The sequence below is a fragment of the Babylonia areolata genome, chromosome 18 (genome assembly GCF_041734735.1).
Source record: "Babylonia areolata isolate BAREFJ2019XMU chromosome 18, ASM4173473v1, whole genome shotgun sequence".
NCBI classification, from domain to species: domain Eukaryota; kingdom Metazoa; phylum Mollusca; class Gastropoda; order Neogastropoda; family Buccinidae; genus Babylonia; species Babylonia areolata.
In genome coordinates, this window is record NC_134893.1 from 67,052,131 (window position 1) to 67,076,130 (window position 24,000).

Here is a 24,000-nt window from a genome sequence, read left to right on the forward strand (position 1 = left end):
CAGATGATCTGGGATACCTGGTTACAACAAAAGATATCTTGTTGTAAGGAAACATCTGTTGCTATGGACATAACAGATGATCTGGGATACCTGGTTACAACAAAAGATAACTCGTTGTAAGGAAACATCTGTTGCTATGGACATAACAGACGATCTGGGATACCTAGTTACAACAAAAGATATCTCGTTGTAAGGAAACATCTGTTGCTATGGACATAACAGACGATCTGGGATACCTAGTTACAACAAAAGATATCTTGCTGTAAGGAAACATCTGTTGCTATGAACATAACAGACGATCTGGGATACCTAGTTACAACAAAAGATATCTCGTTGTGAGGAAACATCTGTTCCTATGGACATAACAGGTTATCTGGGATATGTAGTTACAACAAAAGATATCTTGTTGTAAGGAAACATCTGTTACTATGGACATAACAGATGATCTGAGATACCTAGTTACAACAAAAGATATCTTGTTGCATGGAAACATCTGTTGCTATGGACATAACAGATGATCTGAGATACCTAGTTAAAACAAAAGATATCTTGTTGCATGGAAACATCTGTTGCAATGGACATAACAGATGATCTGGGATACCTAGTTACAACAAAAGATATCTTGTTGTAAGGAAACATCTGTTGCTATGGACATAACAGATAATCTGGGATGCCTGGTTACAACAAAAGATATATCACTGTAAGGAAACATCTGTTGCTATGGACATAACAGACGATCTGGGATACCTACTTACAACAAAAGATATCTCGTTGCGAGGAAACATCTGTTGCTATGGACATAACAGACGATCTGGGATACCTGGTTACAACAAAAGATATCTTGTTGTAAGGAAACATCTGTTGCTATGGACATAACAGATAATTTGGGATACCTGGTTACAACAAAAGATATCTTGTTGTAAGGAAACATCTGTTGCTATGGACATAACAGACGATCTGGGATACCTGGTTACAACAAAAGATATCTTGTTGTAAGGAAACATCTGTTGCTATGGACATAACAGATGATAATGAAAATGTGATGATGATGATGACCCCCCCCCCCCCCCCCCCCTCCTCCACTCCCATCCCCCCTCCCCTACTCACCACATGAACCCACTCTTTCTGCACATGGTCACTTCCCAGTGACTTGTAGCGGGAGGGACTGATCTCCACCAGGTTACCAAGGTTACCATGGTAGGCGCTGCAAATGAAAGCGTAAAAAGTATAGAAATTACAAAAGCTACTGAAAAATGAAAGCATTTGAAAAAAAAAAAGTACAAAGTTACAGAAAATGAAAACATAAAAACAGTACCAGATATCACAAACTTACTAAATATGAAAGCATAAAAATGATACCAATCACAAAAGTTACTGAAAACAAAAGCGTGACAAGGATACAAATAGGATTTTTTTTTCCCTAAAATTACGTTTATCTAACATACTTACCGTGACCCACTAGTGCAGACTCCGGCAGGGGTCTGATTCCTGTCCTGTGCAAACTACAACCCGCCTATGCAGAGAAAACGAAAGTAGCTATGGCTGATAACCTCCCGGAAGTAGGTTACCTCCCCTCTGTATCCCTGACTAGCTAAAAGGATGCAAATTACAAAATGTTCATCATTTTCCTTCTTTTTCTTCTTCTTCTTCTGCGTTCGTGGGCTGCAACTCCCACGTTCACTCGTATGCACACGAGTGGGCTTTTACGTGTATGACCGTTTTTACCCCACCATGTAGGCAGCCATACTCTGTTTTCGGGGGTGTGCATGCTGGGTATGTTCTTGTTTCCATAACCCACTGAACGCTGACATAGATTACAGGATCTTTAACGTGCGTATTTGATCTTCTGCTTGCATATACACATGAAGAGGGTTCAGGCACTAGCAGGTCTGCACATATGTTCACCTGGGAGATCGTAAAAATCTCCACCCTTCACCCACCAGGCGCTGTCACCGTGATTCGAACCCGGGACCCTCAGATTGACAGTCCAATGCTTTAACCACTCGGCTATTGCGCCCGTCATCATTTTCCTTCAACCCAGTTATCATCTAATCAAGCCTGAGCATTTCTCGGATATTTCAGTCTCACTTCTGGCAACACTGCGTGTGATAACCCCATGAAAAAAGCTGGAATCCTGGGCTGAGTTTTTGATTGACTGATATGGATACTTATACAGTCCTGGGCTGAGTTTTTAACTGACTGATATGGATACTTATACAGTGCCTATCTTCAGTTGGAGACCAAACTCTAAGCACTTTACAAACACGGGGTCATTTACACAACAGGCTGCCTACCTGGGTACAGCCGACTGACGGCTGCCATTGGGTGCTCATCATTCGTTTCCTGTGTATTCAATCAGATTTCAGGCATGCTAACACAGTACACTCAGACAAACATGTAACATTTAACATTTTTACGTGTATGACCGGTTTTTTTTTTTGTTTATTTACCCCACCATGTAGGCAGCCATACTCCGTTTTCGGGGGTGTGCATGGCAGGTATGTTCTTGTTTCCATAACCCACTGAACGCCGACATGGATTGCAGGATCTTTAACGTGCGTATTTGATCTTCTGCGTGCGTATACACATAAAGGGGGTTCAGACACTGGCAAGTCTGCACATATGTTGACCTGGGAGATCAGAAAAATCTCCACCCTTTACTCACCAGGCGCCACTGAGATTCGAACCCAGGACCCTCAGACTGAAAGTCCAACACTTTCACCACTCGGCTATTGCGCTCGTCAGTTTGTACGAGCAATCGCAGCAGCTTAGAATCAATAATGTTCTTTTCCTGCCTTGACCACGGAGACTGGGGTGTCCATGAACGAGAAGAAGAAAAAGAAGAAACCAGAAGCACTAAAGAGCTCACCTCTCAAGACAGATGACGTCTTCATGCTTTGTGTAGGCTCTGGCCAGACGAAGAGCAAGGTCATTAGCCTCAGATCTGTGAGACAAAAAAAAAAAAATCATAACAATAATAATGATGATAATAATACAAGAAGAAGAAGAAGAAGAAAGAAGATGAAGAACTATTTGAAGAAAATCTTACCGATTAAAAATGACAGTCCAAAATACACTTTCACCTGGCTCTGCATGATAAACTCAAAAGGCGACAGTTACCTACCAGAAGATGCATATTACCAATACTACTGTAAAGCTTCCACACCCCTTGGTCAATGCCGCTTTTCTCTGCTACGTTGCGCACTGAAATGGAGGCTGGTAATGCTACATCTACTTCAACCACATCTTTATTGTCCACTAAGTAAACACCAGACATACATTGCTTTAACTCTTTCCATACAAACGGCGAAAGAGACGACGTTAACAGCGTTTCACCCCAATTACCATCATCAAAATATTGCAAGCAGAAGGCTCTTATACTGAAGACCTGAATGCTGACAAAGAATACCACAATTCCGACGACGGAAGCTGAAGGTTGGGTCATTCAGACACCCACTGGACATCTGAGGGGTCCGTGTAGAGGAGAAGAGAGGACTGGCTGTACTGAGTGAGTTAATGGAATTGAGTTGTATGCCTTCTGAATTGTTATAGAAAACAAAAAAAATAATTAAAAATAATAATGCACTTTTCCTCCCATGGCCTGTAAAAACAGGGCTTGAAACAGAAAACTGAACACAGTCCAAACTGATTCCAGTATTATCTATTTGTTAAGACCTTCTTTGTCACTTGGGTACTGTCTCTGTTCCGTTTGTCGCAGAAACTGCACCATTTACTAACAGGCAAATGAGGCATATTAAAACAATATTAAAAAAAACAAAAAACACACACACATAAAACCCCCCAACAAAAACAGATCTTTGTTTACAATACGTATACGTTTATAAGCAGACACAGAGAGACACAGACAAGCTGCTGAACACCAAGCCGATCAAATTCGCCCTGAATTGAGGAAAAAGCTGCACCATTTACTAACAGGCACATTAAAAGGAAATTTTCTATCTAAAATTACGTTTAAATAACATACTTACCGTGACCCAACTAGTGCAGACTCCAGCAGGGGTCTGACATTCCTGTCCTGTGCAAACTACTATCCGCCTATGCGGAGAAAACGAAAGTACTACGGCTGATAACCTCCCGGAAGTAGGTAACCATTAAAACAATATTTAAGAAAAAACATAAAAACCCCAACAAAAACAGACCTTTGTTTATAATATGTATACGTTTATGAGCAGACACAGACAGATCAAAACGCTGACAAGCTGCTGAACACCTAAGCCGATCAAATTCGCCCTGAATTGAGGAAAAAGCTGCACCATTTACTAACAGGCACATTAAAAGGAAATTTTCTATCTAAAATTACGTTTAAATAACATACTTACCGTGACCCAACTAGTGCAGACTCCGGCAGGGGTCTGACATTCCTGTCCTGTGCAAACTACTATCCGCCTATGCGGAGAAAACGAAAGTACTACGGCTGATAACCTCCCGGAAGTAGGTAACCATTAAAACAATATTTAAGAAAAAACATAAAAACCCCAACAAAAACAGACCTTTGTTTATAATATGTATACGTTTATGAGCAGACACAGACAGATCAAAACGCTGACAAGCTGCTGAACACCTAAGCCGATCAAATTCGCCCTGAACTGAGGAAAAAGCTGCACCATTTACTAACAGGCACATTAAAAGGAAATTTTCTATCTAAAATTATGTTTAAATAACATACTTACCGTGACCCAACTCGTGCAGACTCCGGCAGAGGTCTGACATTCCTGTCCTGTGCAAACTACTATCCGCCTATGCGGAGAAAACGAAAGTACTACGGCCGATAACCTCCCGGAAGTAGGTAACATTAAAACGATATTTAAGAAAAAACATAAAAACCCCAACAAAAACAGATCTTTGTTTACAATACGTATACGTTTATGAGCAGACACAGACAGATCAAAACGCTGACAAGCTGCTGAACACCTAAGCCGATCAAATTCGCCCTGAACTGAGGAAAAAGCAGAGACACAGATGACGGATCAAAGCACAGACAAACTGCAAAACACCCCAGCCCATCAACCCCACCCAGAATTAAGGGAAAATCAGGCAGAGAGAGATTAAAACACAAAACTGCTAAATATCTCAGCCCATCAACCCTACCCAGAATTAAGGAAAAAGCAGGCAGAGAAAGATCAAAACACAAAACTGCTAAATATCTCAGCCCATCAACCTCACCTCAAATGAACTCATTTTACCCCACACCTACATACCTGCTACAACTCCCCTGGACCGGAACTACATGAAACCACTGCAGAAAAATCAGGGTGGTTCATTAAAACGACGAAAAATTGATGGAAAATTGTTGATTTAATCGGTCAATCAAAGCTTTGCTTTGGTATGAAAATACTCACACCTGGTCCATAGGAGAAGTAATCATGGTACGAGTTACCTCATACCTTGAGTAGTACTGAGAGACAACTTCAAGAAAGCATGGCGCCAACGTCTGGACATCAGGACGGAAGACGAAAAGGACGGCATCCATGAGCTGGACACAGCGGCACAGGTCACAATCTTCAGACAGCGAACAGGACACTGTCAGCTCCTCTCCCACCTCTACCATCTGAAGATATCAAATACTGACCAGTGCCCTTGTGGCACAGGCCCACAGACCCCCTCCCATATCCTGCAGTCCTGCCCCACCTTCGACGCTCTGAGACGCCAGGCATGGCCCAGTCCGGTGGAGAATCCAAGAGAAACTGTGGGGACCGGTGGGGTCCCTGCGACGCACCGCAGGCTTCGCTGTCCTGACCGGACTGAAAATCTAGTGTGGCTAGGGAACGCGGAAGAAGAAGAATACCTGGAGCGGAATGAGTTTAGGAAAAAGCAGAGACAGAGAGAGATCGAAACACACACTGCCAATCAACCTCACCCTGAATTAAGGAAAAAGCAGACACAGAGAGAGATCTTCGTCTTCTTCTTCTCCTGCGTTCGTGGGCTTCAACTCCCACGTTCACTCGTATATACGCGAGTGGGCTTTTACGTGTATGACTGTTTTTACCCCGCCATGTGAGCAGCCATACTCCGCTTTCGGGAGTGTGCATGCTGGGTATGTTCTTGTTTCCATAACCCACCGAACACTGACATGGATTACAGGATCTTTAACGTGCATATTTGATCTTATGCTCGCACATACACACGAAGGGGGTTCAGGCACTGGCAGGTCTGCACGTATGTTGACCTGGGAGATCGTAAAAATCTCCACCCTTTACCCACCTGGCGCCGTCACCATGATTCGATCCCAGGACCCTCAGATTGAAAGTCCAACGCTTTAACCATTCGGCTATGGCGCCCGTCACTGAGAGAGATCAAAACACAGACAAACTGCCGATCAACCTCACCCTGAATTAAGGAAAAAGCAGACACAGAGAGATTCCGGCAGGGTGCTGACCAGACGCTTGGCGTACTCCGACATCTGCTCGTTGAGGAATCCGGCACTGGAGGTCAGTCTGGCCATCTGCTCCTGACCCGCGCTGACCACATGGGGGTGGCAGTGACCCACTGGAACGCACCACCACAGGGTTCTTCATTACCATTATTTCATGCTGCCAAGGCGCAGATCTATTATATATATATATATATATATATATATATATATATATATATATATAAAACTAAAAAATCTTAATTTAACTGTTGACTGCAGACATCATGACAGTGGAAGAAACAAACTTAGTAACACACACACACACACACACACACACACACACACACAAACACACATATTCCACACACACGCACACACACAGAGACACACAGAGACACACACACACACACACACACATACACACACACACACACACACATTCCTCGTTGATAATCATATATATGAAGAAGACCTGGAGGCAGAGAGGAATATAACACCCATCATAGAAAACACAGAGAGAGAGAGAGAGAGAGAGAGAGAGAGTAAGAATGAGACAACTTTCACAAATTCCTGAAAACATTTCATTTCAACAGTAATATTGACACAAGGAAAAAAAAGCCTCAAAACAAAATACACAAACAAACAAGAATGTAATCAGCATGAACCAATGCTAATACAACAAAATTAAAAGGATTAACTCAGTATAGTTCTGTCATCCCTGATGACAAAACTGTCTTATTTCCCTTTAAAAAAAAATAAAAGAATACAAAATTAAATAAAACAATACTGATCTACTAAAATCTACAAATGCCTTTTCAGCACTATTTAAAACACTGCTTTTTTGTATTTGTATTTCTTTTTATCACAACAGATTTCTCTGTGTGAAATTCGGGCTGCTCTCCCCAGGGAGAGCGCGTCGCTGTATACAGCGCAACCTTTTTTCTTTTTCTTTTTTTTTCCATGCGTGCAGTTTGATTTGTTTTGTTTTTTCCCAATCGAAGTGGATTTTTCTACAGAATTTTGCCAGGAACAACCCTTTTGTTGCTGTGGGTTCTTTTACATGCGCTAAGTGCATGCTGCACACGTGACCTCGGTTTATCGTCTCATCCGAATGACTAGCGTCCAGACCACCAGTCAAGGTCTAGTGGAGGGGGAGAAAATATCGGCGGCTGAGCCGTGATTCGAACCAGCACGCTCAGATTCTCTCTCGCTTCCTAGGCAGGACGCATTACCTCTAGGCCATCACTCCAGTCTTATATAGTTATGAATTCCAGCAGTATGGAAGACGAAACCCAAAGAAGAAGAAAAAGAAAGACAGACAGATATGACAGACAGAGTGAATCAGAATAAAATCGGAAACAGAGGAAGTGGTTGAGGGGGGAAGGAGACCAAGACAAGAGAGACAGAGACAGACATCAAATGCCACGATTAAACAAAAATTTACTTACCATGGGAAATGTTACTGATGCAATCGAGATACTCAGTCCCAGCATCATCGTACAGGTACTGACGAGATGCTTGAACAATCTTCAGAGGTGCAACTTCAAAGTGAAGCTTGCATGACTTCCTGAAAAAAAAAAGAAAAAAAAAGATCATATAAAAAAAAGGGGGAGGGAGAAGATGGATTGAGATAGATCTATCAAACAGGAACAAAATCTAAAACTTGTACTTTTACTTTCTGAAAAATAATTAAATCAACTAATCAAATAATGTCAAATGCCACACAAGTTCACACAATTTTCATTCTGAATATCTCATTTTCAGACCTCATATTAAGGCCTCAGACATGAGCATCTCCATTTATGCATCTATATAACTCTGTGCGTTTATGTCAATGTGTGTGTGTGTGTGTGTGTGTGTGTGTGTGAGCACGCAGGTGCGTGTGCGTGTGCTTGTGTGAGCTAACACCTGTGTGTGTACACAAGCTGCAACCACATACCATACACGTATCATGTGTGTGTGTGTGTGTGTGTGTGTGTGTGTGTGTGTGTGTGTGTGTGTGTGTGTGTGTGTGTGTGTGAGAGAGAGAGAGAGAGAGAGAGAGAGAGAGAGAGAGAGAGAGAGAGCCCTGCATGCGATATCCACCTACCCCACATAGTTTCTTCTCATCTGCAAGGTTTGTCGATAGGAATGAGTCTTCTCTGGCATCCCTGCTCCCACGTTCACACCCACAGTCCTGGCCTAGAAGCTTTAGCACTTGTGCACTTTACAAGACAGAAGATACAAGACTACTTCATCATCTCTTAAATCTGTCGACGAGTTTGCTGATAAAAAGGCAACAGCAATAATAACAACTATGGCAAAAAACAAAATTTTCTAAAAAGTATTCTGTGTTTATACTTCTGTTCTATAGAGTAGACCATTCTATAGTAATAACAGTTTTATTATTAACATCTTTATTTTATATTCATCATTGTCATTTTTTTTAATAATTATTTTTCTTCTTTATTATTGTTTGTGTGGTGGTCTTGTCTTTGCCATCAGCTGCAGCAGCAGCAGCATAATAGTAGTAGTAGTAACATTGAGAAGTAGACCTTCAAGAAGAAGAGAAAAAGAAGAAATATATGAACAATGCAATGTATTCAGATCAATTATTAATGGTAAATACAAGCCAAGCAAATTGTGTTCTTTGCTCCAGTATTGTGTATGAGATGATACCGATACTGCCATGAAAGTGGTTATATAAACTGCTTGAGACCATTACAATCAAAATCTGGTGTATTAATGTTCAAATCATAATAACTACATAGAAAAATGGATAAACAGATAAATGAATAAATGAACAAATAACAGTACACATACTGATGCCTCATTTGCAACATTAACAGACATGAACTAAGAGACCCTTTGCACAGTAGTTGCTGATTTCATGAATGTCACTTGTCAGTTATGTCAATTAACATCATCCAATTTAATAATTCACACACACACACACACACACACACACACACATAATCATATCAGTTTAAAGACATTTATTCACTCTGAACCTCTAGCACAGCCTCCACTGAGATTCCTTCTTGATAGTATCGCAGCCATTCAATTATTTCACGTTCACCTTCCTACTAATATAAACTGTAACTTGTTCCGCAAGTTACATAAGCAACTCAGTCACTATTATTTTCTCTACAGATCTGCTGAACTGAGTAGACTAATAGTAATGCGCTAGCTGCATCAGTACTACGTATTGTTACATTTGTTGCCCTGATCGCAAGTCATTTAAAAACAAAATCTAGATCAAAACATTACGAGTCAGATCCTGCATTCTAGCACTGACTTATTATTTTCTCATGCAAGTTACATAACCTGAGAGTGTTTCCTTTGTAAACGAAATGCAGTTGTTTTTGTGTTTTGTGTGTGTGCGCGTGTGTGTGTGTGTGACATGTAAGCCAAACAAGTCGCAGTCGGAGGGTCAAATTTCTGATCTGGTTTCTGTTCTAACGTCTGTGTTTCAAAGTAAGTATTTTTGTACAAAAAAACAATTATGTAGGCTAGTAAAAACACACTCACCGTGTACGTATAGAGTGATCTTTTCTTGACCTCTTGAGAGTACGGAGGAGAGAAAGGTAATACCAAGGTCACGGTCAAACTTTTTTATTTGCGTCACGTCCGCCCACAGAAACGAAAACAGGAAAGTATTGATTTATATTAAAAAAAAAAAAAAAAAAAAAAATCCAACACGTTATGAAATGACGTACAGTAAAACTATCATTACGATTTCTTCCTCTGTGTGTGTGTGTGTGTGTGTGTGGTCTGTTTCAATAATATTCTGGAGCCTTCCCATGCCAAAAAATCTTTGGTGGTACACATGCCTCAGGCCCCTCTCATTATAATATTCATAAGCCTTGTATTCTCTTTTAAGAATTTATTTTTTTTTTAATTCATTTATTTTATTTTATTGTTTTTGTTATTTTTACTTTGTTCATTTTATTTCATTTATTTTATTGTTATTTCTTTTTGTTTTATTTTATTTATTTATTTATTTTTTTTTTTCTCAAGGCCTGACTAAGCGCGTTGGGTTATGCTGCTGGTCAGGCATCTGCTTGGTTGATGTGGTGTAGCGTATATGGATTTGACCGAACGCAGTGACGCCTCCTTGAGCTACTGATACTGATACTCTCATAAATAATCACGCCTGTCCCCAAACTGTAACCTATCACTAAATATTCAGAAGTGTTTTTGTGTCATAATTAGCTCATTAATATTCATATGCATCCGAACAAGGTTAACCATCTAATTAATATTCATATTAACCATCTCAACTTGTCTCATTAATATGTATAAGCCTCCTCACAAATGATAATCTATCTCATTTATATTCATGAACCCTTCCAAACTTGTCAGCACCTCATTAATATTCATGAACCTTTCTGAAGTACATCTTGTGTCTGCCTATTTCATTAATATTCATAAGCCTTGCCCAACCCACGTGACATTTGTCTCATTCATATGCCATAGCATTCTAAAGATTAGTAGCTCTCTATCTTTCATAAGGCAACTGATGTCAACCTGCCACTTCATTTATATTCATGAGCCACCATGCAACATTATCACCCATCTCATAAATATTCATAAGCTTCTCTTAAAAAAAAAAAAGAACACTCATGGCCTTGAAAATTGTTGATCGAGTGTGCCCATTGATCGCAGCCTTGGAAAGTGTTGACAGAGTTTCTCAAAAGCAGTTAGTAAGTATGTCCACTGACCACCACATTATCTATAAGCCTTCCCTAATATCATTCCATCACCTTAGTAATGTCAGTAATGATACTAAGCTACACCCAACGGTGTTAGCCCCCATCTTGTTAATAATCATAATTTTCCAGAATATGTCCTTCGTCTCATTAATATTTATCTGTCTCCAAGGCAATGCGCGCGCGTGTGTGTGAGTGCATGTGAATAATATGTTTGCGTGCATGCATGTGTGTGCATTTTGGTATGTGTGTGTATATGTGTGTGTGTGCATGCTTGTGTGTGTGTGCATGCTTGTGTGTGTGTGCATGCTTGTGTGTGTGTGTGTGAGAGAGAGAGAGCATTCATAAACCAGCTAATGGTTCAGCTTGTGGAGAAAAAAAAACCCACACTCACTTATAATAAACATTACTATTGTTTGTTTTGTTTTTTTTGTTTTTTTTATCCGAAGTCAGGCATCACAGGACAGATTTGTCTAAGCAAGGACATCTTTTTTCTCAGAAGAATAGGCTGGACTGCCTTGGTTTCAGTAGTGAACATTTAGACATCAAGAGATCACTGAAACGCAGACAAAAAATATTTTTTATCCACTTTTGTTTATTACTTCTCCCACCTGATACAATAATCTATTAAAACCACAATTAATTAAATACAGGCCTGCCCACACACACACACACACACACATGCACCTGATATAACATACTAAGACCAATGATGATGAATAAATGAATAAATCCAAGACTCCCAAACAAAACCGAAGATACAAGCTGCCGGGAATATAATTATAATTAGTTCCATACAAATCACAACACAGATAAAACTGAGATGATGAAACAACACAGAATTAAACATGCAAACCAATTAACAATACAGGCAGCAGTGTATTGCATCAGTAAACATTTTCAACATATTCATGATTTTTTTTTGTTTTGTTTGTTTACACAGACTATGAAACAAATCATTTGAGTATTAAGAAAAAACACACAAAAACCCACCAAACAAACCCAAGATGGAGATCTCTGCTTGGCTCAACCGAGCATGTAAAAACCTGATTCTGAAATAATGACTTCATTTGAGGACTTTCATCATTCTTGGCAGAGAGAAACTGTAAATCCACTTTGACTCAACCTTTCTACACCTGTGACGACTAACAGCACCTATGACAGACTAGGATTTTTATTTATTTATTTATTTATTTTAAGCAAAACGTTTGGGGGGGTTTTTGTTGCTGAAATTGAGAAGTAAGCATGCTCATCTGTGAGCGAAAGCAAGCAAGCAAGACTACGGAAACAGCAGACACTAATTCACACAATAATGTAGCATGCTCAAAGTTTCAGTTTCAGTTTCAAAGAGGCACCAGAGCATGTGGACTGATCCATATATAGTACACCACACATCTAATATATATATATATATATATAAAGAAAAAGAAAAAAAAAAGAAGAAAAGAAACGGTGGTGGTGGTGGGAAATGTAGGGGTAAATGCCTGACCGACATAACACACTCAGTGCACTTGGTCAGGCCTTGAGAGCTTACCAGATGCTGTATTAAAAAAAAATAATACAAAAATAAAATGAATTCAAAATAAAATAAAATGCATAAATAAACAAGTTTTCTCTGACTCAGAAAGCGGTTTTTTTCTCCCCCCAATCATGTTGTAATTTTCAGTCCACTCACATTCACTGCTCCATGCTCATTTGCAGTTACTCACACATACAGTGATACACATACCATTAATCCCCCCCCCCCCCCTAAAAAAAAAACCCCAAAAACCCCCCCCACCTCTGAAACCATGTTTTCTTCTCCCGAAAATAGCTGATCCACTGATAGTATCCCAGCTTGATGAGCATATTATGTTATGCGTGTGTTGAAAAGAACGAGCATGTGTGTCTAAATCACCTTGTAGTGAACAGACAATAATAAACCCATGGGAAGAATAAGAGGAATGTAAATTAACTGGACACATAATGAGTGTGTGACCGATTTGCTGGCTTGTGATGTTTCAACGAAATCTGACATCATACATATAGTAATTATTGAGCAGGAACTCTTGTTTTCCACCATGCAGCAACTGAAGCTTTCTTTTATGTGTGTAAGTAGAGATGGCATTCAGTATCAGTGTGTACAGAGCCAAGCGTTCACACCATAATCTTTGTGCTGCCTGAGGAGAGTAGTGTGTGGTGTGTGTGTCTGTGGTCTGTGTGTGTGTGTGTGTGTGTCTATGTGTGTGGTCTGTGTGTGTGTGTGTTTGTGTGTGTGTCTGTGGTCTGTGTGTGTGTGTGTATGTGGTCTGTGTGTGTGTGTGTATGTGTCTGTGGTCTGTGTGTGTATGTGTCTGTGGTCTGTGTGTGTGTATGTGTCTGTGGTCTCTGTGTGTCTGTGTGTGTCTGTGGTCTAGTCTGTGTGTGTGTGTGTGTGTGATTATTTATCATTTAAATCTATATACACTCTTAACTTACTCACTTTATTCTAATGCAAGTGCATGTCAAACAGTGCATTTCTGTACCTTGTTTTAGACATATAAAACAGTCCCCGAGTCCTGAACATTAAGCAATGCATACACTGTTAACTGTATGAATTTAACAGCAAATAATGACAGCATGAATGTTGTGCGCACAAACTGAACAGACTCTACTTTAATCCTGAAAAGAGAGAGAGAGAGAGAGAGAGAGAGAGAAAGGTGTCTTGTAACACAACTGTCAACATATACACGCTGCCCTGAATAAACGACCTCACATGAGTACATCCTTCCCCACCAAAGAAAGAAAAAAAAAAAAACCCTGAAAAATGGGGTCAAATAAAAACAAAACAAACAGTGATGGGTGGGAGAAGGACGAACAAACAGATCCACTGCCTCCTCAGAACTGAAAATATCATGCAGAATTGTAAACAAGCGCTGACATTATGACAAAATATTCTATCTAAGGATTGTATGAGGACAACACCATTATCTCTCCATGAACTAAGTTAGCTATGTCAACAACAACAAAAAAAACAACAAAAAAACCAATGCAAAACAACAACAAAAACATAACAAAAAAACAAAACAAAAACAAAGAAAAACCTCTTTAAGTCACATTGTATATAACTGGTCCAACATTATAGTGGTCTGCATCAAGATGTATCTAAGGGAATAGACTTCTGTCAGAAGAATTAAAGGCACAAATAAAGCTTTTACTTTTAACCGTACTATTTATGAACAAGCAAAAACAAACAAAACAAAAAAAAGGAAAAAAAGAAAAGACCTAAAGCACCGAGACTGTTGTTGTACTGCAACATATTAAAAATAACAACAACAACAAAACAACAATAACAACCCAATATGACAACAACATCAACAAAACAAAAGACATTTAACACCATGAGGCACAAATTTGTTTCTGTTAAAAAAAAAAAAAATGATCATGAAGTTCAAGAATTAGTTTTCCTATCACTAGCTCCAACAAGTGTTACAACACAGACACATATGGATACTCCTGACATCCATTTTAAACACTGCAAACAGCTGAGCTCTGCTCGTTCTACAACAATTCTTCTGAAGCAGACAGGTTCGAAAACAACAACACATCTATCTGTATTGCCCTGCCCATAGGAGGGATTACATCAGGTGAAGATGACATGCTTATCAAAATGTGCAGGGAAGTGCATCTGTATTGCCCTGCCCATAGGAGGGATTACGACCAGGTGAAGATGACATGCTTATCAAAATGTGCAGGGAAGTGCACTGAGATTGTTCCACCAAAAAATAAAATAAAATAAAATAAATAAATAAAAGAAAAAGAAAAAAAAAAAGACATTTAATACTGCAAGGAATAGCTTCTTTCAAAAAGACAACAACAACAAAAATCTGATAAGTTCAAGATTGTCAAGTTGAAACAATCATGTTTTTTTGTTTTTCATTTTGTGACGCCAGCTAGAAGATAGCTTACCATAATCTGGTGAAAGCTGTTGTGATGATCACAAAAAAAATATATATGTTTAAAAATGAGAAAAAAAGAGATTTAATTCAAAGTTACACATTGTCTCAAGCATACACCACACTTTTGTCAAGGCTGTGCATTCAAGATTTTTTTTTGTCCTGTGAAATTTCATGTTCATGATTACTCTATATTTTCAACTTCAACATAACAGCTTTAGCTTTATCCACATGATTGCTGATATTTTTGTCTTTAAACATAAACATAATTGCTTTACCTACAACCATGTAGATGCTCTTCTGCATCATTATAAAAACAAATCATTAGCATTATCATTTGTATTATCATATCTTACAAGCAAAAGACAGACACCTGATACACATACAAACATTACATCCCACAATCAGATAAATAAAGATTATACATGTATAGCAACCAAAGTAACCACAAAATGAAACATAAATGAATACCCTCAATCTGTATGTCCCTGTGTACCACAATGAATCACAAAGAAAGAAAAAAAAAATCAGAACACATAAAACACACGAGTCTTTTAGGGGCTCGGTAAAATTTGGCAAAAGTCAACTGTTTTCTGCTTATATAACAATGTTCTGAATCAAAAGTACAGAAAAAAAGACCCCCGTACAAACAAAAGAACCACAACAACAATAAAACCATACAACAAATTGTTTCAACTTTCATATAGGAAAGGGTTAAAGTAAAGAATGAAATAACAAAGAAAAAAAAAGACAGTCAACTTTAAATGCCAATTGATTTGGAGCTCCTCCCTTTTTCTTTAACAAAACCCTGTAACCAAATAACAGTTTATACTGTCTGTCATTCTGACAGGCAACAAACATGTCAATAGAGAAGTGAAAGAAAAGAGAAAAAAAAAGAGAGAGACGGACAAAGACAGAAATGGAGCAGGACAGAGAGAGAAAGAGAGAGTAAGAGAATGAGAGACAGAGAGGGAGAGGGAGAGACAGACAGAAAGAGAGAGAGAGAAAAGGGGTCTATTTCTGCACTTTCATTGGCAACAGCAGCCACAATACAAATATCATCAAAAAACCCTGACACACAGAACATTTACAGGACTATAAAAGCACTAGCAACGAGAAAAAAAAAAATCACTTTATCCCCCCCCCTCCCCCCATCCCCCACAACATGCAAACTGTGATAAAAAGATCTTCAATTGACTGGTTAAAAAAACCCACAAAAAAAACATAAATAAATAAAGGTCCCATTCACTTTTTATGGCCATTAGGGCAGTGAATTCATATCCACCGTGCTGAGGGCTTGGTTTAAATAACACAGTCCGTTCCTCTTCTCCCGACACTGCAAACTTCCCAGACAGAAGTCAGGTTTCCATTCACGCCTGGGTGGAGTTACGACAATCAGAATAAAGCTTCTTTCCCAAAGACGCAACAACCTATATGCCGAAACCGACATCTGTTAACTAAAAAATTTTCCCAAAGACGCAACAACCATATGCCCAAACCGACATCTGTTAACTGACTATAGCAGTTAATGTGATGAAAATAAAAGAATACTAATTCAAATAGAGGGTGTGTGGCTTGCGATATGCATTTAGTAATTCACTGCATATTGTCGAACGCAGTGAACAGCCTTCATATTTTTCTTTCTTTTTTGTGTGTGTGTGTGTGTGTGTGATCAATGCTTCCTTTTCTTCTTTTATTTTCGGTTCTTTATTTATGCAATGAATTCAACTATGACTGCTCCATCACAGCAGCAGTTACAAAAAAATTTTTAAAAAAATAAAAAAATAACAAAACATTAAAAAGACCAAGGAACAAACAAAATGCAAACTGAAATTCGAATCATGTACAAAAAGAATTCAGAGAAAATTTTAAAAAAAACCTTTGCATTCAAACTTCCCATAAATGCGTAGAGATAATCCAATATAAGAAAATGACATGCTCCATAAAAAAATAACAACAACATAACCATTGTTTTTTCTCCAAACAGAACCCAATTCATCAGAAAAAAAAAAGCCAGAAAAGAAAAGTCCACCCCTTTAAGTAAAGATGGTATTCTGAATGTGCAAAAGACAAAAAAGACCATGTTGCTGACTAATCACGGATCAAAGAGATATCGAAAGAAGAGAAAATTAAGTTTTGCGAGACATCGTCTAAATGTGCATCACAGTCCTTGGTCAGATCCACCAAAGTGTATTCTTTTTTTTTTTCTTGTTATTTCTTTTTTTTTCTTTTCTGTAGTGCTGATCTGTGCGAGGTGTATGTATTGGCCCGCCTCCATCTGGAAAAAGAAAAAACCCAGATAATAATGAAATGGGAATCAGTTTTTCTTTTTATTCATCTGTGTGTGTGTGTGTGTGTGTGTGTGTGTGCGTGCAGATGTGTGTGACTGTGTGGGTTTGTTTGTATGTATGTGTATGTGCATATGTGTGTTCTGCAGTTTTGCACCTGACTGCATATAAAGATCTCAAAATTTGTATTAAAAAAAAAAAAAGTAAGCAAGAAAACAAACAAACAAAAACCAACAAAAAGAACAAACAACTAGAAAATTCAAGGTGGATATTGTAGAATTCATATTACTGCCAAACATAATTGTTTATATGTATATCTATTTCAATAAGCACACTGAACATATCCAAAGATGCTCTGCATTGACCAGTATCGCATTCATGAACACAATCCAAAGTGGCAACACCTGTGCTATTTCGACTACAAATCTATGTCTTACAGAAAACTGGTCAACATACATCTTGAGCTTTGATGGCAGAGTTCAAGGTCAAGGTCAGCTTCACTCAACAGTGACACTCTTTGCCAGATTCCTCGGACAATCCACCTGGAAGTAGAATAATAATATGATAAATAAATAATATGGAGGCTTATATAGTGCGGTTCCCCGCTTTCAAGAGCAGGCTCACTGCGCTTTACAGTAGAAATAGATATCAACATTTCAAAGGTATACTAACAGAAATGAGATAAAATGATTCGTACCCACACGTCATTCACTGCACAAAAAAGGTACATAACACACACACACACACACACACACACACACACACACACACACACACACACCACTGATGAATCCACCTAAAAGCTAAAAACAACACCAAGACTCAGAGATAAAAAAAAAAAAGAACAGTAAAATTTTTATGAACCAACATTGTACACATGACATAAAATTCATCTGCTTCAGTAAAATAAAACACCACAGACATTTCTCATGAAGGTAACCAATTTCAAATATACTATAAACATATGGAGTAATAATTCAGCCACACTTCCCCACTCTGTCACATAGAGCATATACAAAACAATATCCAACATGCAGATCATTACTCGTAATTACAACAAGGAAAACAAGAGAGGCAAGGCCTTCAAGACTCACTTGTGATACACAAAAAAAAAAAAAAAAAAAAAAAAATCGAAGCTTTTTATGTATTGAGTATAATTTCAAAATGTAATGTTTAAGATGAGAAAGATCAGTTTAAAGCAAATTAATTCCCCTAGCATTAATTACAGAGTAATTTCCCTTTTTTACTATCTGCACCAAAACGTTTGCAAAATAAATAAAACTTCCACGCTTAGCAAAAGAAGTTCCTGTTTGAACAAAAAATGATAATAATGACTGCTCTTGTTGTTGGGTCAGAATATCAGATCAAAGTGTCAAATTTAGAGAATACAAAAAATATAAATATAACAGTATATGCAGTCTGCATATAATTAGGCTCCATTTTTTATTTTTTTGTGCCCATCCCAGAGGTGCAATATTGTTTTAAACAAGATGACTGGAAAGAACTGAATTTTTCCTATTTTTATGCCTAATTTGGTGTCAACTGACAAAGTATTTGCAGAGAAAATGTCAATGTTAAAGTTTACCACGGACACACAGACACAGACACACACACACAGAGACAACCGAACACCGGGTTAAAACATAGACTCACTTTGTTTACACAAGTGAGTCAAAAATAGGAATTAAAGTAGAATTTTGAGTAAGTATGTATTATTCATGAAAGTCTGTTTTGATCTGATGTGGTGAACGTTAAGTGGCAAAGAGTTCCATTGCCGGGATGCCGTGAAAGAAACACTTTCTCCAAATATCTTTTAAAACAAAAAAGGCGAGAGTGAATGAGAGAAACGACAAATCTAGATGTTGCGTTGGTGGACAGATATTTCTGAATGGAACTGTTGCGTCGCAATTGACAATAGCAGGACTGACATGTCTGACTGAAAAAGAACACATAGCGACATAAGTGTTGCCCTGTGGCAAAATTCTGAAGAAGAAATCCACTCTGAAAAGTATCTCATCTGCCAGATCAGTGTCCATGAGGATTTGGGTTTGAATCCTTGGGTTTGAAGTGGAGTGATGGCCTAGAGGTAACGCGTCCGCCTAGGAAGCGAGAGAGAATCTGAGCGCGCTGGTTCGAATCACGGCTCAGCCGCCGATATTTTCTCCCCTCCACTAGACCCTGAGTGGTGGTCTGGACGCTAGTCATTCGGATGAGACGATAACCCGAGGTCCCGTGTGCAGCATGCACTTAGCGCACGTAAAAGAACCCACGGCAACAAAAGGGTTGTTCCTGGCAAAATTCTGTAGAAAAATCCACTTCCATAGGAAAAACAAATAAAACTGCACGCAGGAAAAAAATACAAAAAAATTGGGTGGCGCTGTAGTATAGCGACGTGCTCTCCCTGGGGAGAGCAGCCTGAATTTCACACAGAGAAATCTGCTGTGATAAAAAGAAATACAAATACAAATACAAATACAAATCTCAGTCTTGCCCTTTCTCCTGTGGAGACACAAAAATACCCAGTATACATAAACCATGACAGAGTCATCAGCAAATCGATGACGTTTGTGGAACGGAAAGGAGGAGGAGGAGGAGAAGAACAAGAAGAAGAAGAAGAACTCACATCATATCCACGGAGCACGGCGATGTGGAAGGAGAGGAGCTGCATGGGGATGACGGACAGGATGCCCTGCAGACAGTCCACCGTGTGCGGCACCGCCAGGTAGCTGTAGGCAAACTGCTGCGTCTCCTCGTCTCCCTTGTTGCAGATCACGATGGGGCGACCCTGCAACAAGGCACGTCAATTAGCGATGATCACCATGACAACAATAATAACAAGAGAGGCAAGGCCTTCAAGACTCACTTGTGATACACTTTAAAAAAAAAAAAAATCTAATCGTTAAAATGTGTTCTGTATTTGTTATTATAAAGCTTCGCGTTACAAAAAAAGAAAAAAAGAAAAAAAAAAGTCCTAACCAGATTTGAATTAAGTCCCCTAGCATTAATTACAGAGTAATTTCCCTTTTTTACTATCTACACCAAAACGTTTGCAAAATAAATAAAACTTCCATGCTTAGCAAAAGAAGTTCCTGTTTGAACAAAAAATGATAATAATGACTGATCTTCTTGTTGGGTCAGAATATCAGATCAAAGTGCCAAGTTTAGAGAACACACAAAAAAAAAAACCAAAAAAAAAACCCAACAGTAAATGCAGTCTGCATATAAATAGGCTTCATTTTTTTTTTTTTTTTTGTGCCCATCCCAGAGGTGCAATATTGTTTTAAGCAAGATGACTGGAAAGAACTGAATTTTTCCTATTTTTATGCCTAATTTGGTGTCAACTGACAAAGAATTTGCAGAGAAAATGTCAATGTTAAAGTTTACCACGGACACACACACACACACACACACAGACAACCGAACACCGGGTTAAAACACAGACTCACTTTGTTTACACAAGTGAGTCAATAATCATGATAATAATAATAATGATACGAAGAAGAGGAAGAAAAAGAAACATACGATGATGCTGATGCTGACGCTGATGACGATGATGACAACAACAAAACATGTATTCATGCGGCATTGAGTCTTGAGCATAATGTGTGCAAATCAAAGTGGTTAACTCACTCAGTACGGCCAGTCCTCTCTTCTCCTCTACACAGACCCTTTGGATGTCCAGTGGGTGTCTGAATGACTCAACCTTTAGCTTCCGTCGTCAGAATTGTGGTATTCTTTGTCAACATTCACGTCTTTAGTATAAGAGCCTTCCGCTTGCAATATTTTGATGATGGCAATTGGGGTGAAACGCTGTTAACGTCGTCTCTTTCGCCGTTCGTATGGAGAGAGTTAAAACCAACAGGGGTCGTGGTATATGGAAAAGTTTTCCCTTTCTTTCAGTTTCCTGGTTTTGGGGGGAAGAAGTGATCATTAGCAGTTTTCTGGGGGTTTTGTGGGTTTTTTTGTTTTGTTTTTATCTTTCTTTTTAAAAAATCTATTTCATTTTAGCAATACCATGATACTCTTCTACTTACTAGCCATGCATGAATAGGATCAATACATGTTTCTCTCTCTCTCTCTCTCTCTCTCTCTCTTGGCCTTAATCTGAATAAAAGATCATTATCGTTATCGCTTTCTCTCTCTCTCTCTCACACACACATACACACACACACACACATGAACACAAACACACATACACAAAAGAACACACACACACACACACGCATACACACACATAAACACACACACAATCCCATTCCCATTCCAACACACACACAAATCCCCATGTGGAGTGATGGCCTAGAGGTAACGCGTCCGCCTAGGAAGCGAGAGAATCTGAGCGCGCTGGTTCGAATCACGGCTCAGCCGCCGATATTTTCTCCCCCTCCACTAGACCTTGAGTGGTGGTCTGGACGCTAGTCTTTCGGATGAGACGATAAACCGAAGTTTTACAATGTCAGGGTTTACAATGTCACCACCTGTGCATGAGAGTGAAGGAGTCCAGCAAACATTTTAAATATTACCAGGAGGGGACTGTCAGAAACAACAACAACAACAACATGCAGACAGAACAGTGTGTGTGTGTGTGTGTGTGTGTGTGTGTCTGTGTGCGCATGTCTTGTCTTGTCTTGTCTGTAATCCTGTGGTAATCCCTATACAGGGCAACAATCCACAATAGGGGGGTGCACTCTAGGAGACTGATGTCTGTGTGCAACCGTTAAGCCCCCTAGTTCAGCCTGGGAAACCCAGGCCCCACACAACATCAGTCAAAAAACAACATAAAAAAACAACAACAACAAAAAAACCAAAAAAAAACCCACACACACAACTGTCCTGTAGCTATACTTGTATTGTATTTATATAAAGCTTTCAAAGTCTCAGAAACTATTACGTCATGAAAACACTGTTTCGTAGCTAGGCTAGTTTTCATTTGGAACTTATGTTATATCGAGTTTTCTATGTATATTGTACTATGTGAGTTGTTTTTTATTGTTGTTTTTTTTTGTTGTTGTTTTTCTTTGTTTTTCATTGTAGTCTGTTCACACACCCCTTCATTAGGGGCCTTGGCCTATATGAAAAAAATCATCTTGAATCTGGAATCCTGTAGCTATACTGAGCCTGAGGCTCGCAGCCAGGCCTCAGTTCTAAATCTTGAAAGACTGAGTCTAAATGGCTGAGGCGATATGGTCTGGAATCTGCTTCCACAGGCGGACAGCTGAAGGGAAGAAGGGAGTGCCTGTGGGAGTCGGTGTGTGGGAGCAGGGGGGACCTGTAGTTTCTCTGGGTGGCCTCAGACAGTTCTATTTGTTCGCACTAGAGTACCTTCCCGGGGTGCCACCTCAACCAAACCACCCATGATGTAATATATATATATATATATATATATATATATATATATATATCTCCATCTCTCTCTCTCTCTCTCTCTCTCTATATATATATATATATGTGTGTGTGTGTGTGTGTGTGTGTGTACATATATCAGAAGGGAGAGAGGGAGAAGGCTGGGGTGTGGGGAGGGAGGGAGACAGAGAGACAAAAAGAGAAACAAACTTACATGTCTGGCTTTGACTTGCTGCAGTGCATTCATACATTTCTGAAAAAAGAAAAACAACAACAATAGGTAACCATAAAAAAATTATTTAAAAAATTGTGAACACAAACAAAGCATGAAGCTAAACCACTGACAAAAAATGCAATCATCATCAACCATCATGGAGTGATGGCCTAGAGGTAACGCGTCCGCCTCGGAAGCGAGAGAATCTGATCGCGCTGGTTCAAATCACGCCTCAGCCGCTGATATTTTCTCCCCCTCCACTAGACCTTGAGTGGTGGTCTGGATCCTAGTCATTCGGATGAGACGATAAACCAAGGTCCCGTATGCAGCATGCACTTAGCGCACGTAAAAAAAACAATAGGGTTGTTCTGGCAAAATTCTGTAGAAAAATCCACTTCGATAAGAAAAACAAATAAAACTGCACGCAGGGAAAAATACCAAAAAATGGGTGGTGCTGTTGTGTAGTGACGCGCTCTCCATGGGGAGAGCAGCCCGAATTTCACAAAGAGAAATCTGTTGTGATAAAAAGAAATACAAAATACAAAAATACTAAACATCATTCAATATCATGGGTTGTGCATTAAGTAAAAGCCCACTCATACGTACAAGAGAACATGGGAGGTGAAAAAAACAAAGAAAGTGAGGAGAAGGAGGAGGTGGAGGAGAAGAGGAAGAATAAGGAGAGGACTGACTGATTGATTGAATCTTTAATGGGTAAAGAATTAGGCAAAATAAAGGCCTTTTTACAATTCTCCCTATTTCATGACACAAAACGTTAAAAAAAAAAAATTCAAAAATTCAAAAACAAAAATAAAACAATGGATGAGAAGAATGACTGGAATATTCCACAAACAATAACAATTGTTTTGATACCATGTTAGTATGTATGCATGCACACCATAAACAACAACACCACCACCACCACCACCACCAACATCAACAACACCAACAGGAAAATCAAGAAGAGCAAGAAGAAGAAGAAGAAGAAGGAGGAGGAGAAGGAGGAGAGGAGGAGGAGGAGAAGAAGATGAAGATGCAGAAGAAGAAGAAGGAAAACCAATATCAACACCAACAAGGAAAGAAAGAAAAGCAAGAAGAAACAACAGCAGGAGAATAAGAAGATGAAGTAGAAGACGAAAAAGGAGGAAGAGGAGAGGCTCAAAAAGAAGAAGAAGAA

The 24,000-nt window shown here is 39.0% G+C and overlaps 2 protein-coding genes across 2 annotated transcripts in view; both read right to left on the reverse strand.

The window, feature by feature from the left end:
- Positions 1-8,578, reverse strand: part of LOC143293024 (5-phosphohydroxy-L-lysine phospho-lyase-like) — a 25,391-nt gene extending 16,813 nt beyond the window's left edge. The window contains exons 1-5 of the mRNA XM_076603826.1: positions 8,463-8,578; positions 7,822-7,940; positions 6,348-6,507; positions 2,870-2,944; positions 1,108-1,204 (exon numbers count right to left, since the gene is read on the reverse strand). Of these exons, the coding sequence (XP_076459941.1) occupies positions 1,108-1,204; positions 2,870-2,944; positions 6,348-6,507; positions 7,822-7,940; positions 8,463-8,521 (510 nt within the window). The 5' untranslated portion in view covers positions 8,522-8,578. The remainder of the gene's footprint in view (positions 1-1,107; positions 1,205-2,869; positions 2,945-6,347; positions 6,508-7,821; positions 7,941-8,462) is intronic.
- Positions 8,579-16,706: 8,128 nt separating this feature from the next.
- Positions 16,707-24,000, reverse strand: part of LOC143292124 (glutamine--fructose-6-phosphate aminotransferase [isomerizing] 2-like) — a 59,010-nt gene continuing 51,716 nt past the window's right edge. Inside the window, exons 17-20 of the mRNA XM_076602313.1 lie at positions 22,824-22,862; positions 19,890-20,051; positions 17,723-17,808; positions 16,707-17,256 (exon numbers count right to left, since the gene is read on the reverse strand). Coding sequence (XP_076458428.1) covers positions 17,764-17,808; positions 19,890-20,051; positions 22,824-22,862 — 246 coding nt within the window. The 3' untranslated portion in view covers positions 16,707-17,256; positions 17,723-17,763. The remainder of the gene's footprint in view (positions 17,257-17,722; positions 17,809-19,889; positions 20,052-22,823; positions 22,863-24,000) is intronic.